The following is an 18590-nucleotide window of genomic DNA, read 5'->3' on the forward strand; positions in this document are numbered from 1 at the left end:
CAGCATTTTATTTTCCAGAAGTTATTCTTGTCACGGTTATTCTGAAGGTAACAAACATCTCTTGCATATGTAACATTTACATTTTCACACAAGGGATCTATTTACAAGCTTGTGTGTTTATAAACCAATGGAAAGCAATTAGAAAACTTAAATCCTAATAATCTGCATGCCTGCTTAGTTCACCTCCCTGGCTCCCTCTGTCAAATCCTTTCATCTAACTGCATTTTTCCTCTGAATCTTTGTCAAGTGTTGATAATTTTGAAGACATGCACATCTCAAATGCATATTGCACATATTAAAATACAGTCATCGTCTGGGGTTTTTTAATGGAATATAGCATTCTATTTTTCTTTGTTATTCCTTATTTAATCTTGCTCTTTGGATAATCACTTCTAGATTTTCTCCAAACCCCATTTTATGACATATATTGCTGTGTTTATTTTTTTAATTTTACTGAAGCATTACAGATTCCTCACAGGCACTCTATTTTATGCTTTGTTCCTGCAAAGGAACAAGAACAGGAATGCATTTAGACCAACTTTGAGGAATTTTACATGTTGCTTTGCATGTGTTGGCAAATCATAATTAGTTAATATTCGCAATAAGCTTGATTTTATTATCTCTCACAGAATTCAAAATACGATTGCTGGAGAAAGGACACCATAGAGATGCAGTCTTAGAACTGTATTTCTAACAGTCCAAATGTTATATGACTCAAAATCATTTGCTTTTTTTTCCTCCATTTGTAATGGTAATTGGTCTCTGCTGCCAGAACAAGCTCTGCTTGTCATGGTATCTGGTAATATTATTACTCTATTGCAGGATGTCATGATAATAAAAGCTGAAATTCTCCCAATTGCATATTCAGAGTCCATCATGTTTTCCAAAATATTGTGACTCCCTAATATTCTCAATGCATCTTTAATTAAATGTAGTCAAGATTATTGATGTAAATATCAGCAGCACTTTCTATTTGAGAGAGATTTTTACATCCCATGGAAGTTATTGGGGAAAATATTGGGAAGGAGCCTGAGTGACATTTTATCTCCTTCTTGGGCAGGGGCTTAGTTTTGAATACATGATTTGCACTCTCCTTAAATATCCATATTCTGATTACTGAAGTTTCAATACTTCACATGGCATTAAAAAATTATTAGAAGAGAAAGATAAAAATGCTTCAGAGGATAGAGGCTGGAACTTTCAGAAAGGTAAGTAAGTACTCGATGTCTGACTTCGAGTACCAAGAGAAAAGGCCTTGCAAGAGAAGCTGAAAATTCTTCCCAGTGCCAATTTAAAATACTGGTTTATAGAATATACTATACACAGAACAGACTGTGAAATTGCAATTACATTAATTGTCAAAGGATGATTCACCTGACCGATAATGTAAAGGTACACACGGTATTGTACCGAAATACTGAGATACTGTATGCTACAACAGAGAACAAAAAATGTGGGTAAGTTAATTTTGCTTTTCAAATTTATACAAATTTAACTTTGCCCACCTTTATCTACATTTAGTTTGGAACTACTGATTTTCAGATTAACAAATGACCTGCAACCTGGTCAAATTAGCAAAGTTTGTAGCTTAAAAAGATCACAAGTACATGAAGCTGACTCATTTTCCAGGGTGAAATAAAAGAAGATAATCACACTATTGAATTGCTTAATTTAATATTTATATATATATTCCAAATAGGAGAATTTGCTTATAAATAATGCTGTGAGAATTTGCTTATAAATAATACTCCATTTCAGAGAGGTTTTGTGAAGGCAGCTTTCTGAGCTATCATTTAGTCTGATTATTTTTTATTTTAAGCAAACAAGATGACTATAAACGTATCTCTCACACTAGGAAGATAATTGAGATTGAACCTTCTAACCTTTATGACTTTTTTCCACAGATCACAGTAAATAGACTACTTAAATTGTTATTAATTTTGCTGGTGTCTGTGTCTAGTTTTAAATATTCCATTACATCAGTGGCACAGAGAATTCCCTGCATGAGCCATAGGAAAGATGCTGACCTAATTATTTTAGAAATAACTATGTAGAAACATCTAAAAAGATTAACAAAGGAAATATTATGTCACTACCAAATTAATAACTAAAATAGCATGAAAATCACTGTATAATTATCTAGGTTTCCATAGAAACTGTCTTTGATGGGTAGCCAAAAAGACTTCTGATTGAGCTTCAATACTTCTGCTCTCCCTGTAATACATGATTTCTGATCTGCCTTTCACAAGCAGCCAACCAGCACCCATGCTTATCCTACAATCTTCAGCAGCACTCCTCAAAAGCACTAATCACCCACATGCTTTTTTCAGATTTGAACTCTTGAACTTAAATATGCAAAAATATTTTTGAAGTGTATTATTACAAATACAGAGCTAGCAAAAAAGAAAATTGTATATGGTAATATTTCTGTTTTGTCACAATACAATAGTTGCATAAAAATATGAAAAGGCATTCATCAAAGAAACAATTGTGGGTTTTATTTCATTCTTTCATGGTAATTTTCTATTACATTTGGTCACCTTTTGAAAAGCCTTGGCCATTTCAGTACTAATCATAGGCATGTAAGCAGATGGATCCCAGTGCTAGCAATGCTGAAAGAAGTGTGGCTATCCCATGAATTCCAAGAGAAACTCTAAGAGTTTTTTCTGAATTTCTTTCATTTAAATAATCAAAATTAGCAACTATTTTTGGCAACACTGTTTTTGCATGTGTCTCATACAGCAGATTTCAGCAAAGCCAACTTAGAAGTTTGTGTACCTAAAAGAGATAAACTCTGTATTCAATATGTGTTTTTCGTACCACAGCTCACAAGAATGTTGGCCTTGATTTCAGGCACACAGTTTCTCCCAGAAGGCAGTATTTCACATCAACTGTAGCTGAATTTGTAGATTATTTGCTCACAAATAGCAAGGGGATATTTTAGGAAATGCTTTGCTGTTGACCTCCCAGGAGCTGCACAGCCTTTTCACCGTCCCCTCACTTAAGGAAGTGTTAAAGCAGTGTCTGAACTCGACCTCAATTTTCCTTGCACACATGCCCAGAGAAAGCACCCACCCAGGCTGCCCTGGTTCCAGGAACTGAGCAGCAGGACAGGGGGAGGGTGGGATTGCTCCAGTGCATGTGGAAGGTACTGCATGTGCCACTGCCCCACTTCCAGATCTACTTGCTGATGTTTGGAGAGCGCTGCACTGGGATACTTCAGAGAAAAGAACAGAGACCCCGTGTTTGAAACAAATACGTTCCTGACAGACCTGCTTGGTTTCAGAGAAAGAAAAGTACCACTGCTATTACTTCAGTGCTGTGTGGGATTCTTGTAATAGCTGAATAATTCATTTTGTATTATTTACAGTTACTTTGAACTTTCAATTAGTGTTTTATAATATTCTGGGATTTAAATTCTGAAACTCTTGTTTATTCTGTTATCTCCTGAAATTTCACATGCTTTAATACTTTAGAATAATTGGATTCTAAAAGACAGAAAGCCACTCTTATCTTGTGCTGTCCTGATATACAGAAAATCTCTCTCAATCAAACTGAGATTGATCCTGAACACTGAGACTGATGTAAAACAAAACATAACATCACAGAAAGAACTGCAGACCCAAAAATCCACATTATATCTTACATTACATAATACACCAACACTTTTCATCCTACTTAAGGTTAGACATCTTTCTCGGATAACTGCCATTATGCTCCAGTCACAATTAACACAGAAAGGTAAGTCAAGACCTCCATGGGGTGATTTAGCTCCCTTCATATCACCTTCTGAGGTGTTTATATCTACTTATTGAAAATAAAGGGAACTGGAGCATTGAGATACCTTTTCCTCTCTAAAATCTTCTGTGATTAATCCTTTCTTGGTTGGGTGGCTTTTCTTCTCTGGACACATTTGGAATTTGGACACTGTTCCAAATCATAAGGCCTTGACTTGTCTTGTTAGGATTAGATCATTGTTGGGATTTGTCTTCATCCCTTCAAGCAACTCACTCCTACTGCTCCCTCTGGATGAGAACTGTGAGTGGGTAACTGCCATTGAGGCTACAGCACTGGCATTCTACAGGTATTCTGTAAGTTACTGAGTGAAAACATCCTTATTTTCTTATGATGAAAGCACTGAGGTGTAAAAACATGTTAAGACTGACCTCAGTGAGCTTTCCATGAAAGCATAAGCAAAGTTTGGGCAGGTTTGAGTATGAAAAATTAATTGTCCATCTCAAAGAATTTGTAGCCACTTCCTTCACAAGCTAATCACTCTACACTGGTGATATATGACTAACACTGCTTTAACATTCAAAATAACTCTTAATAGATGATTCACTGTGTCACAGAAAGATGCCTGAAATACTCATTCACTGTTATTTGTCTTCTTGTACAGTTTACAGAAATAATTAGTATTCCATTTGACAAACAAGTGCAAACATCCATTAGCTTAATGACACAACACATATTATGACTAGGTCTATAACTCTCACTAGAACACTCTCAATAGTAACTGCTGAACAGTCTGTCATATTGGAGCACACATATTTTAGTAGATGTAAAATTGCTCTGGTTACAAGGCCACTGAGATGTTTAAAGAAAGAAAATCATTGGACAGCCTAATCTATCTTTGAAGTCAGGAAATAAGAGAGAAAAAAAAAACCCTTGTATGTAATCTATAAATTACAGATACTTGAAAATGGTCTTATAGATTTACTGACCTGCAAATGAGTTCCACCCCCACATCCATAAACAATTATTGCCAAAGAGCAAAGAGTGGAGTAAAGCATAAATTTTGTTGTGATTACTGTTTGTTCTGTAATAACATTGAAAATTGTCAGCTCTATACAAAAACACAGAAGAAGCCTTTTTCTACTATACTCTGAGTGCAAAGGACAGCCTGAACAATGGTATCTAAAAACTGTGAGATTAGCCAATCAGTTGTAACCTCAGATAACTTATTTTTTTCAGTTTTCATTGGAAAACTTCCACCTGAGTTGTAAGACATAAACTGGCATGTGCCTATCTTTGTAACCACCACTTATAAGATTCTGATGTGGAAATGTAAATGATGGCTTTACAAATGATGTACGAGGTGAAAATAATTTTCTGTGGGTTTCCTGCTAGTTATGGTAAAGTTATTTTGAAAATTCTTATTATATGCAGACAGGAACAAAGCCGTGAGGAATCTTTCTGGGCTTCATACCATCTTATAAAATCATGTAATTCCCATAAAAAGCTCCATTCCATCTCTGTCTATGTGTCTGCCAAAAAAAGGTGGCTTTGAACAGAAAACCCTGTGTTTTAAAGCTATATTGGCTTCATAAGTGCTGATGTTGCTCTTGCAGCAGATGGCACAAGCCTGGCAGGCAGGAGCTAAGGGGGCTGTGGGGTTTCAGTTGAATCCACCCAGGCCCTGAGTGTCAGCAGGGAGGCTCAATGAGGGCAGGTACCAGTGGTGCCAAAAGCACACCAGGAGCATGTCCCTCATCCTCTGAGGGCAAAGTGCCCTGCTACTGGAGGCACTGTACTAATCCAGGCTTAGTCATTTTGCTTTACTGAGCCATGGCACTACATGGAGCAGGGCAGTGTTTCTAAATGGAACCAAAGCATGCTAATGAGAACAGACTGCTGAGGACTGAAAAGTTTTGTGTGTTGTGCCAGTGCTGGCTCCCAAACATGTTTGGGGCTAGTAACCTGGGTACTGCCTGCCTTTGCAGAAACATGAAAGATCAGTCTGGTGAAAGGCACCCTTAAGAGCACAGATTCCAGCAGTGGACTTGGGTCCTCCTTCAGCTAGAAGGAACTCATATCAGCTCTATATGATGTCTATAAAATTAAACACTCTCTCAAATTCACCATAAATTAACATAATCAGACTCTAAGTTAATTGATTTGGACTGTTTATAGAGGTTCTTTTGGGTATTTTAAATATATAATCAGTATTATAAAGAAAGAATGTGTAAAAATGCCATTATGTGTGTTCACATAGACAAGAGTAACAATCACTTGAACATGACTCCAGTCTTAGAGAAGCTGCAGATGTTTGAACTACTATTCTCAGTCAAAAAGTGCTTTGTTTCCTTAGTTACTGCTTTACTGGGTGTTTCATCTCATTTAGCTTCTTTTCAAGTCTAGCAGGGTCAGTCCTAGGTCAGTAAATAATGAACTATAATGAAGCAGTATCTGCAGCTGTTGAGCCCAGCCATAATTACAGGTGAGCTTGCCACTTCCTGCATGTTTTACTGTCAGTTACCACAGACCCTGCTGGTGAGCAGCATTTTGCTGCTGTGCAGCATTTCAGTAAAATATTGAAGTGGGTAGGTAAAAAAGGTGAAGGAATATTTACTCAATAGCACCTTGTACTGTAAAAAACTAAAAAGCAATATTAAAAATGTCCAAGTCCTTATGCATATAAAATTACATCAGGTTCAACAGGAGTTTAAATATCACAAAAATTCATTACTGTCTGGAACAGGCAGCATTTGTTATTAAGCGTGTGTGTGGCCCTAAGACAAAGGGTAAAATTGGACCATTCATTTAGCCTGGCTAGAGCAAACTTCTCCTCTAAAAAGCCATGTGCTATGATACACTTATTACCAAAAGGGTTAGGCAGCACATAACAGTGACTATCAGAAAAGCAAGCTAGAGAAATAAAGTAAGAGAAAATCTAATTACTGTCTCCAAAATGACACACCAAACTTTATCAATGTGCTGACCTAAAGGCATCTTGTCTGGCAAAACAAATACAGGTGATTTAGCCTTTCCACACAGAACCATCTTCTCTCTTCACTGTCCTTTAGTGCACCAGCTTGTATCACACTGTACACAGCCCTGTATTCCCCCTGAGTATGATTCTCAATTCTCAGGCACCACTCATGAGAAAGTTCTTTATGTTAAGTAAGCTACAGAGCTACTGGATAGCCAGACTAACCATGTAGCCTCCTTCATGTGCCTCCAGCCCTGGCTAACACCGTATCTCTCTGGCACAATATTAACATGGGGCAATGGAGTAGTGTTTTCTGTGGATGTCAATTCAAGTTTTTCAGGTCTTGCAGCAAAACATTCTTCAGAGTAATACATTTTGGTTGTTTGAACCTACCATCCAGTGCCATCAGAACTCTAGATCAATGCATTCTACACTGTCTGTAATCTGGATTATAAACAGCTATGCCCTGTAATCCTTAGGGGAACCTGACTCAGTCAAAGTCTTACGGCTGAGACATTGCACATACTTCTCTGTCCCAGCAGACAGAGGAAGGAGACCTTGGTGTGGGTCAATATACTTCTGTTGGTACTCTTCACATGTGAGTGACTTCTCTGCTGAGGTTGGTATATATGTAAAGCTCCCCCTGCTTTATCCTGTGTTTTTGCATCATCTCTATTTCCTTCCTTCGAGTGAGAAGGATTCCACACCCCAGCAGTACAGGTGCTAGTTAACACTTTCACTGAAGTGTTTCACCCTTCTTATTTCACTGCATGCTTTCCACCAGGCAAGCCAACATGTATAACAAAAACAGAGGGGATTTGGCCACTTACCAAGTGAAGATGAGACATAGTAAGGTAGATATTAAAATGAGCACTTGGTTAAACATTGCAGACTGTGTGCGTTGGATGGCTCGGTGAAGATCATTCTGTAGTAATGGAAAATAGGTGTTATTTTTGGGTTTGAACCAGTAAGTCAGGATCTGATTCTGTAGAGGAAATATGCAGTACCCTGATAGCAATGCAGTCACCCAAATGAATTTATGAGTTTGCTGATAATACAGAAGGTGCAGAAGGGCCAGCTGTGATTCTGTGATTATTTAAGTAGTTCTTTGTTCGTCCCAGCACAATTCTGATCCTATTGCAAGCTGCCTTGAGGTCTGCTCATGTCTAGCTTACAAATTACAGGCTGCAAGGCCCAATTATGGCCTAACAGTTGAGTTCCCTGCAATTGTGTATGAATGGCAGAGTAGCAAAAGAACCATACACTGCCATTTCCTGCATTGGCACAGTAACAATTTATACTAATTGAGATTTCATTTCATGTCTTACTTTTTTCTCATTTTGATGCAGAAAGTAGCTTAGTAATGCTTGACCATTTGGAGAATCTAAATACAGATCTGGTTAGCTTCCTATTACGGTTAGACTGTACTGCCAAAATCCCCCTAAAGACAATATACAAAAAACCTCACAACTCTAGAATATTTATTTCCTTTGCATACTTACAATCATATTTTCTAAAGCATGCTTTGCCAGCCAGCAATTTAAAAATACAGGAATAAACAGGTTTCTTAGGACTGGCCAGAAAATCTGCAAGAAGAATTAACAAATTCATTAGGAGCTTTTCTGATGAGGATTAGAGCTTTACTATTCAAGCAGCAATGAAACACTTGGGAAAAACACTTACTATTAATGTGTTTCTAGCGTGAGATTTGGCTTTAAATAACATTTTTGTCTTCCTTTGTGATTAACCACATGCAAGATAATTAGATAAAATAGGAACACAGTTTTCACTGCAGACATGAGTGATTCTTCCATTTCTACAACCATCTGGTTTATTTTATTGATTGTGCTGTAGTTGGAGTTAGAGGGTTTTGGTTTTGATTGTGCCCATGGAAGAAGAAGTGAAAAGTTATCTGTATGGCTTCACTCCAGCAGCAAATTATTTTCTTCTTGTTGGCAAATTTCTGTTCCCATAGGCACAAACTCATCATCCACATTAGAATAAAATTTAAATAAAATCTTTTAAAAGTAAGAGTATTTGTGCAGCTATAGAAGTGCAATGTGCAAATGTATTAATTCAAATATGTTTACCGTGATGATGAAAGGGACAGCATTAATTATTTCCAGGAGAAAGGGTATTCTCAGAATTTGTTCCCAGATATTTCCCTTCAAAGAAAAGGAAAAAAAACCCACAATGTCAGTCAGCTTACAAGCAAATTTCTGAAGAGAAATACATGTGATGACCCAATGAAGCACAGGGAGTCTCTCCCACACCTGAAATTAAGGAATGTCATTCATCTCAGATTTAAACACATGTGAATATGGCATACAGATCACTGTGGAACCTTTTTCCTACAGGTTATCATAATGTACTTCCCAAGTAAAAGATATGCACTTTTAAATCTCCTTCCTTTCATCCTTTGCATTTATCATTTACCTTACTTTGTATCTTTTCTTTCCCAACTGTTTTGGCAAGGGAAGTAAGGAACAAATCAAGTGTTTAATATTTGAATTAGGACTAAAATATCAAGTTCTCTGTTTCTGCCACCAACACTTCAGAACAGTGTTGTTCTGTACACTTCGGGGCTTTTTGGAACTTGATCTTGCTTCCATGAAATGAGAGGTCTTCCCACATATTTCAGTGGATTGGCATTGATCTTTTAATTTACATACTGCTAGCAACAGGATGGGGATAATTCTACTTTTTTTCCAAATCTGTGCAGTGGCTGTGACTGATTAAATGTTGAGAAGAAAATCCACATATTAGAAAAGGAAGGTAGTTGAACTTCAGTGACTCACAGCTTTACTAATGCTGTGTAGCAGGACTCCATCACAGGTAATGCAATAATAGTGTAGCATATACCATGGCAGTATTACAAGAATTTGCAGTAGAGCATTATGTTTTCAGTTGCAATTACATGTTCATCTTTGCTGAAAAAATAACCACCTGATACAGCCACTGAAAATTAAATACAACCTCCCTATCATATATAATTCTTTCTCCATTTTTAACTCTCCACATCTGGAAGCCACTATACCTCAGGGACAGGGATTGTTGTCTTCCATGTAATTGCAATTGGTTGGAGTCAGACATACAAGTGAAATCATGAGTCTGCAAACTGAGAGGGTTTTGTATGAATAGTAAAATCAAAATCAAATCTGATTTTTCAAACGTAACCATTTTGTGATTTCACAAATTTCCTCATTTTTAACATTAGGAGTTTCCTCTTCTGCATTACAGAGAAGAAATGTCACATAATTTAACTGTGCAGGCAAAGTGCCAGTATGGATGGGCTCCAGGTAATTAGGGATGTGTGCAGCTGTAGGATTCTGGCTTCCACATGGAAATGCATAAATGCATCATGAGTTCTGCAAAACTGCCTTTTGCAGTGAGAATGTTATGGTGCTGCTCAAAGCCCTGAGAGGACCTGAGCACCAGGCATAAGCAGCATTGCCAGATGTCTGTGGTAATTTTTGGCAATGGAGGTTTTGGACGTAGACATCTTTCAGAATTCTGGCCAAGGACAAACCTTCCTGTAATACTTTAGGCTGTGAGAATGCAGATTGTAAACCTTCAATTCCTGGATCCAAGTGATGAGCATCACAATGCTGTGCTACATCCTTTGCATTCCTCTCCACTTAAAAGCTATAAAAAATGCAAATTCACTGTATCACAGTAGCATGACATGCTACTCTGCCCTCACTACTCTGCATGTTGAACCATTTCTCATATGTCATGGGCCAGGTATCAGAAAGGTCAATCTCTCAGAGTATTCTCTCAAATGACCGCTTTATTCATTTTAAAGGTTATTTGTGAAATCCTAGTAACGTGCACTCCAATGCAAACACAATCATCTTTTTCTTGTTTTCTCACTTGTTAATTCTCTGGCTTGTAGAAGTTAGTCACCTAAATGGTGAAAGCTTTGAAAATGTTTCCACAAAATAAGTAATCTGCCACAGATTTACAGAAACCAAGGCACCTTTGGTCACCTTGGCTGTGCAGAAAAGCCTTACAGTGGAAGAAATAACACCATTCTTAGCTTCAAAAAAATGGTGAAGATAAAACTAGGAAAACAGGACCAGAGGAAAGGAGGTGTTTGCATTAAGTGGATTGATGTGACTGAGAAATTTTGTTGTTCCTTAGATTAATCCCTTAGTTCTTTCTCTTAAAGGGAGTGGAACCACAAAATTGCCTCAACTTCTGTGACAGGTGCATGCAGCAAATCAGGGTAGTGGAGCTTTCCATCCATCACACACTGATGAGTAACTTCTCATGGAAGCAGATTTGCCAAGCATTCATCTTTTGTACCCACTGAAACTGAAACAAATTACAAGCAGAATGGATGAGGATAAAATGCTGCCCAATAAACTCAGGAACAGCACAAAATGTGATTGCCCTTTACTGTTTAGACACCAGGATATAAATTTTGGACTATTTCTGCTCATAATTGATTTGCACTTATAACCCCAACCTTTAAATAATATATGCTCCAAGGATTAAGAAGAATAATTTTTAGACAGCAGACAACTGCAAGCCTCTTAGCATTATTGGGCACTAAGGAAAACATTTATGCCACGATCACTTGGCAAGCACACTGAAATACAAGTCTCTAAATTCAGCAGTGGCTCTGATAGCTACTGAGTGTCAGTAATACAAAGTATAATACCAAAAAATTATCCCCCAAGATATTTTCAGCTGTAGTAACCAAGTATTTTCATATTTTCTTTGGTAAATGATTTCAAATGCTTTTGGTGTTTTTCTCCTAAAGATACTAAAAATGCAGAGATATAGCAGAACAAAATAGAATGAAGAAAACTGAATAATTATATTTTAAAAATTAACTTTTAAAGGAGAATGCAAATACAAAAATACATTGTATTCACATCAAATGACTTCAAGACATTTTGAAATGTTATTCCAATAGCATCACACAGATGAACATAAGTATGTAGATATCTGATTATTTTGTTTTTAAGTACTGTCTTGGCCTAGTTGTTCTGGGCACAGTTTTAGAGGGCTAAACCTTGAATTGTATGTATTGAACAGCTACAGATTTAAAATCAATGACAATTGTGTCCAATACATTATGGACAGACAAATAAAACTGCACAACTTAAAATCAGTTTCAAAAAATCAAGGTCACCTTTGAGAATGTGTTTTCAAACTACAATGGAAAACAATGAGCATTTAATTATTGACTTCCCCTCTTTAGATATTAGAGTTTGCTCATAAATTTGGGAAACAGGGCTGCCTGTGTGTTTTATGCCATCCTCAAAAAGTGTGTTTTTCTCAACTCCCTGCTTTGTACACCAGCATGGACACAGGTACATAAACTTTAGATTGAAATATTTAACTCATTAGTTTTTAATTAATTCTGCCTAAAAGTAACAAAGAGTACTTACCTTGTAGCTTAGATAACTTAGCAACAGAGTTTCAAAGAGACTTATTACAGCCACAGACACCTTAAGTGAAGTGAAAAAAATGAGTATTAATACCAGCTTCTAGAGAATAGATATTAACATTACAATGAAAATAAAAGATTATATAAAACAGCTCTTCCATGAAACTTCTGAAACTCTCTCAGCTAAGAGCATTTCGCTTGAAGCTTAGATATTGTTATTTTTCTGAGTTTCATTTATTCCTAAGCAGTACCAAAATCTTCCCACATGACAGAGAGAGAGAGAAAGAAGCTGTAAATAAGCAAACTCAGTCAGCTCTTTACTTTCTTGTGAAGATGTTGTGAATGTGTGGAATAGCAACTGTTTTTCTTACTGTGTATAATACAGAAAGTTGAAAGCAGAAAAAAATTATACAGATGAACAATTATTGATATTAAGATTTAAATGCAGTAGAGCTCATTTTACCAGCTTCCAATTAGATTATGTAGTTAGTGGGTGTATTAAATAGCTTAAAATACCTTAATATTCAAATATCAAAACAGTAAAACAAAATACCTAATACTTATCTTACTTTATAGATACTAAGAATTTGCTGATGTTCTTTGCACAGAAAGTATTTGTATTTTAATGTGTATCATGGGGATATTCCATCAAGATGGATTCTACCAGGCTGGAGCCTGAGGTCAAGCCTCAGGATTTTAAATCTTAAATTAATGCTCCCTACAGCTGAAAACTCTGAAGGGTGCACAGTGTCTCTATCTAAAAGTTTAAAAAGATGCTATGACTTGGGAAAGAATTAAAATATACACAATTATTAAAATAGGCAATCAAAATATATCAGCTTCTCCAAAGCTGATATATTAATAATTTTAGATAAACTCAGGCTTTATTTTCAAATAAATTCTTACCCTTACCAAAGAGACATATTAGAAAAGTACTGCATGCATAGACAAATAAATATCTCAATATTTTTAAATTAAATTTTATAATCTGAACACTAGGTCAAAAATTATTCAAACTGTGCATATTCTACAGTGTTTTCAAGGGCTTCTTCCCTTAGACAATTGTGTATTACATAGAGGTACAATCATTGCATTGGTATTGCACCAGTCATGGTGAGAGAATATAATGGTATAACCTATCTGGAAGCTAAAGTAGTAAGTTTTTCTTAGTGAAAAACCACATTTCACAGAGAGAATCAGAACAGATCAGCTGATCTTTATGCTTTTTCTGTACTTGGTGTTCAAGATTTCCTTGCTGACATCAACATTTCCAAGTATCCTTCAACACTGCTACAGCTCTGTAAATCAATATCATCTGCAGTTGTTACATGGAAATAACTGAATTTGTCATTCACATATTACCTGTAATCCCCATAAAGGTAAGCTTCGATTCACCCAAATAATGGGAGACCTGTTCATTACAGTAAGGAAATAAATATGAAATTAATCACAATCTGGTGTTTCAGACCAAAAAAAATGTTGTACATGTGAATGGAAATTAGAGCAGACTTATTGAAAAAAAAAATCCTAGTAATAAAAGCTTTAAATCAGTAGTTACCTACTGACTATTGACATATCTTGTATTTCTAATCCACAGCAAATCATTAGGTTCCTGTGGAAAACTGACAGTCCTTTTGTGTGAACGATTTGCTATCTATACAATGATATAAATGGTATCTAACTCTTAGGGGCTGTGATATCTTGGAAGAATCCTATCAATGCTAATAGGCACTTGACACAGCACCACTGGAATGGGACAATGGCACAATAAATTCCTGTTAATAATACTGCTACTCAGAACTGGTTTTTTTAAGTTAAGGGCATTCTTTTTTATTTCTGCAAGGTATCAGCACTGATGAAACCCAGATTTCACACCAGCATCCAGTCCAGCAGTTCACTTTGCAATCAAGAGAAATAATTAAAATATTAAATGTAGTTTGAACATTCAGAAATGTAAGTAATGGGTAGAGATTTATAAAAATCCCTACTATATGTTAAAATGCCACCACTCCAGACGGAAATGCATTTGTCTTCCTGTGTCCCTTCCCACCATTCTGTGGACTTTTGGGTTGCAGTTTTAACTTAGGAACTCACCAATCAATTGTTCCAGGTGTGTAGTTTTGATTGGAACAACTCCGGTTTAATTCCTTACTGATAGTTGCCACACCATCCATGCAAAGTCCATTTCCATTAGCAAATGTATATGGGAACACAGTCATAACATATGGGAGGAAAGGCATATTAATTACATCATTAATTGGTCTATGAAATACATGCAATAATTTGAAACCCAAGGCAATCAATATAGACATTTTTAAAAGTAAAGTAACTTTTAGGAAGTACTGCTCTACGTGTTCCATATCTGTAGATAAAGGAGTGTGAAGCATTCCAGTTACATTTTTTGAAGATTTCTTTTCAAATTTAAGAACAAGACAACTGAAATGATACTTTGTAAAGATGAACTAAGTACACAATATATACTGAAGATCAAGAAACCCTAGAAATCCTATCCCATCGACAGGCTGTGATACAAAGAGCACATTCTCAACAAGAAAGACTGCAGCAAACTACACTTGCTAACCTCTTTTGAGGATGTGAGGAGGGCTGGAGATATATGCAGCAGTATTTCAAGTACAAAACTGATACCCAAGTAAAAATATTGGCCATTTTACACATCATGTTATCTTGCCTTTAATTGCTGGCACAAATCTTCCTTTTACATGGTCATATAAGGATGTGGGAATATATAATTTGTAAATGATGACAAATATCCTTGCTCATCCTTGGCAAGCAAGGTCAGCAGAAAATAAAGGGATCTGCAGCCCACAGATTAGCAACAACTGTACATGGACCAGCTTTGAGTGGGACAGTGTTAAACTGTACCCATTAATTAATAAGGATGCTTTATTCCTGAGCTCTTTCCTGTACACCCACTGTGCCTGAAGGAGTAAATGAAAGACACCAACTTGTGCAGGCATTTCTGAAAAACAGGAAATAATCTGATGAAAAGAATTCCTCCCAGATTTTTCACTTTAAGACCAACCAGATGAAAACATTTTCTGTGGCCACAATCTCAGGATGCTGAGTAGTTTCTTTCATTGGGCTGTGACAGAGTACCTAGAAATTATTTTTTTTTCACATCACCACATCCTTAAGAATGCATTCAAGCAGGAGTTTTGGTATCAGGCCCTCAGGATCTCTAGTGCATTAATGGGGTGCCATTTGTTTGTCTGGCACAGCTTCTAAGATTAAGGCCTTAGTAAGCAGGCAGGACTCACCTGAATCTTCTCAGGCAGACAAATGTTATTCAGAGACAGAACACACCAACTAGTCTCTTAGATTTACCACAACACCATGTAAGGGAATAACATGTATAGAAAATATAAATACACTCTCTGGTGAATTGTAAAACACTTGGATTGAAGGACATGCCAGGAGAAGTGTGAGGCATTCAGCAGTCTGCAGATGTATATGAATATGCATCCTGGCACATAAATACAGAAGTATATTTGGCACAAGGTCTGATATTCTAACCTGTCCTGCACACCCAGACAGAACCATGCAGTACAATATACTCATCTGCGCTCACCAGAGGTCTCATAAAGAATTGCAGCTTGCCAGAAACCATGATTAGATGGAAAATGTTAAATCCCTTAGCCTAAATTTCTAAGGATGGATTTCCTCTTCTCCACAACTTCTTGTGCAAACTTTACTGTTTGTTTCATCTGATATCCTAAGGTATATATAGAGTCAAAAGTAATTTTTTATGGGTCTTGTTTTTCAGGGAAATCTCTTCACGGCCCTTTTCCAGAACTTACAATTTCTCACAATAAATTTTGCCCCCCAAAAAAATCTCAAATGTATCTTCTGTACTTCCTGTTCACATATCCTTCTCTCATGCACTGCTGAATAAAGCAAATATTCTTAACCTCTCTTTCTTTTGGATTTCATTCTTGCAAAATAGAGTATTTCTCCTGCATTAGATTTTTTGGTGTTACCCTTACTAGATATAACTGATATCCAAATATTAAAATTAGAAATCAAACTCTATGTAAAAATTGTGTGAAGTATGTGTGTCTATGTAAAACTGTGTGAAGGCTGCTGGTTCTATCATCCTAAGCTGAGTATTTCTTATGTGCTTTGTTTCTTTCAGCATTTAAAGACAAAAGAATCAAATCAAGTGAAAGAAAGTATGTTAATAAAATGTGATCCTTATTAGCATTAAAAATTGAAGAAATCCAATATTCCCAGGATATAAATACAACAGAAGTACAGGATTAAATAAATCACAATTTCTTCTACATTTGGTGATTAATTGTGTAACACATTTTAAAAAAAAGGGTTATATAGAATACCGTACTGGCAATTCAGGGTGTGCTACATCATTCCAGAAATCATTGTGCTAAATGATATCCATAAATCATTGTGAGTATAGAAAGTACCTTTGGTCTCACTCCTCTGAAGAGTTTAGAGAAAGCAGAAGGCTAGAAAATGATCATCAATATCATGTGCATGAAAGCTCAGTTTCATATATTTGACTGTCCATTTCTGGGATCTGGGGTTTTAAGTGATTTAAGCAAAATCCGAAAAGAATTGTTGCATAAACTGGGAATCAGACATTTGCAATTTTACATAGAAATGTCATGTGATAACACATCTCAAATATATGTTTGCACAATTACATCTGATGCACAGTATCTAAGGAGAGAGACAGGATTATCTTAGTGGTAAAGGGAAAAATATTACTGTTATTTTAGTTCTTATTTCCATTCACAATGTAAGAGCAGCTTTGTAATTCTTTCAAAGTATCTGGAAGACATAAAACAAACCCTTCGTGCATTTAATAATTTATTTCTTATAGCTTAAATAATGCTTTGAGAGCAGAAATGAGGAAAAAACCCTCAAACATTACCATCCAAGTCCTTGTGTAGGATCATCCAGGAGCACACGAACTATGTATAGGAAACAGCTTAGGAGCTTGAGAGAGAAATTGAATAATCGTATTCTCAGACCTAGAGGGAAGGGAAGGGAAGGGAAGGGAAGGGAAGGGAAGGGAAGGGAAGGGAAGGGAAGGGAAGGGAAGGGAAGGGAAGGGAAGGGAAGGGAAGGGAAGAAGAAGAAGAAGAAGAAGAAGAAGAAGAAGAAGAAGAAGAAGAAGAAGAAGAAGAAGAAGAAGAAGAAGAAGAAGAAGAAGAAGAAGAAGAAGAAGAAGAAGAAGAAGAAGAAGAAGAAGAAGAAGAAAAGAAGAGGAGAAAATAAGTTCAGAGGTTTTAAAATTTCACTGACCTTCAAGGTAAAAATAAAAGGAACCAATGTAAATGTAAAGGACTATGCAGTCACTTGTTTGAAAGCTATTCTATGCTGTTAATCCTTCACTGATGCCATTCTTTGGGTCTTTGGTAGTTTGAAAAATTTGCTTTCTTGGGAGGGGAACCAGAACTATGTAATGCTTTTTGAGAAACAGGATAGACCAACATGAAAAGACCAACTTTCAGCCATAGGCAGGGGGTATGCAGTGGCAAGCAGTTAAATATTAATATCTAAAAAAGTCTTCATGCAGTAGCTGCACATACAGAATATATAACTCTATTCCAACTTATAAAATATTAAACTGGAGCTATTTAATGCTGAAGTTGAATAACTATGCGTTCAAGAATCAGGACATGTAAAAGTCATGCTGAATGCACAACTGAACTGAATCAACAGCTTGTACTACAGACCATGTAAATATTCTAGCTGAATAGATAGGCCACAAATACTATCACAAAATGTGACACAAACATAGGTTTAATGCACAGAGAGGATTCCTTCAAAGGGAACCACATGGGCACTTACTGCTATCACACAGGTTATTTATTTCACTGCCAACTGGAGCCATTACCTACTGAAATGGAACTTTTTTTGTATTTTTATGTGATTTTGCAGTCATTGGAGGATTAAGGTTTAAATTTTTAGTACTACTATTGAATTCAGCAGACTTTTTTGCTAGTGTGAATATTTTCCTCTGACTCTTAGAGGTAAGCATTCATTTACTAATCAATTTAAAACTGTGAGTTGACTAATGTTAGGGGATTGGAGGTCACTTAAGCAATATTTTTTTTTTTAGTCTTGCAAACTGAGAGTCCAGGTCTGTGTGGCTGAGCCCTTCTGTCCAAAGGAGAATTCTCTGAGTCTTACCCAGATGTGACTTCCCTTGCCCCAGTCACAGCAAGGACATTGTGCTTTATGGTTGTGTTGCAAATACTTCAGCAGGTCGTTGAACTCAATGTAAATACTTCTGTGGTTCAGCAACTACCCAAATAATGCATACCCAAAGCTGTGTGCGTACATTCCCTTCTAAGGAGAGAATCACAATCATTTTATGGTAATATTGCTTTTTTTTCTTTTTAATGTTACTCAGTCCTAAGTTCAAAATCAGGTAAAACTGATAAATCAGTTTTTATGTCTCCTAGTTCCTTTCACATTAAAACTCCATCT

The 18590-nt window shown here is 36.4% G+C and overlaps 1 protein-coding gene across 1 annotated transcript in view; it reads right to left on the minus strand.

The window, feature by feature from the left end:
- KCNT2 (potassium sodium-activated channel subfamily T member 2) overlaps nt 1-18590 on the minus strand; it is a 115298-nt gene that overhangs the window by 64889 nt on the left and 31819 nt on the right. The window contains exons 3-9 of the mRNA XM_059477944.1: nt 17026-17125; nt 14208-14264; nt 13476-13524; nt 12115-12174; nt 8803-8877; nt 8215-8298; nt 7543-7637 (exon numbers count right to left, since the gene is read on the minus strand). Coding sequence (XP_059333927.1) covers nt 7543-7637; nt 8215-8298; nt 8803-8877; nt 12115-12174; nt 13476-13524; nt 14208-14264; nt 17026-17125 — 520 coding nt within the window. The remainder of the gene's footprint in view (nt 1-7542; nt 7638-8214; nt 8299-8802; nt 8878-12114; nt 12175-13475; nt 13525-14207; nt 14265-17025; nt 17126-18590) is intronic.

The sequence above is a fragment of the Ammospiza nelsoni genome, chromosome 9 (genome assembly GCF_027579445.1).
Source record: "Ammospiza nelsoni isolate bAmmNel1 chromosome 9, bAmmNel1.pri, whole genome shotgun sequence".
Taxonomy (NCBI): Eukaryota; Metazoa; Chordata; class Aves; order Passeriformes; family Passerellidae; genus Ammospiza; species Ammospiza nelsoni.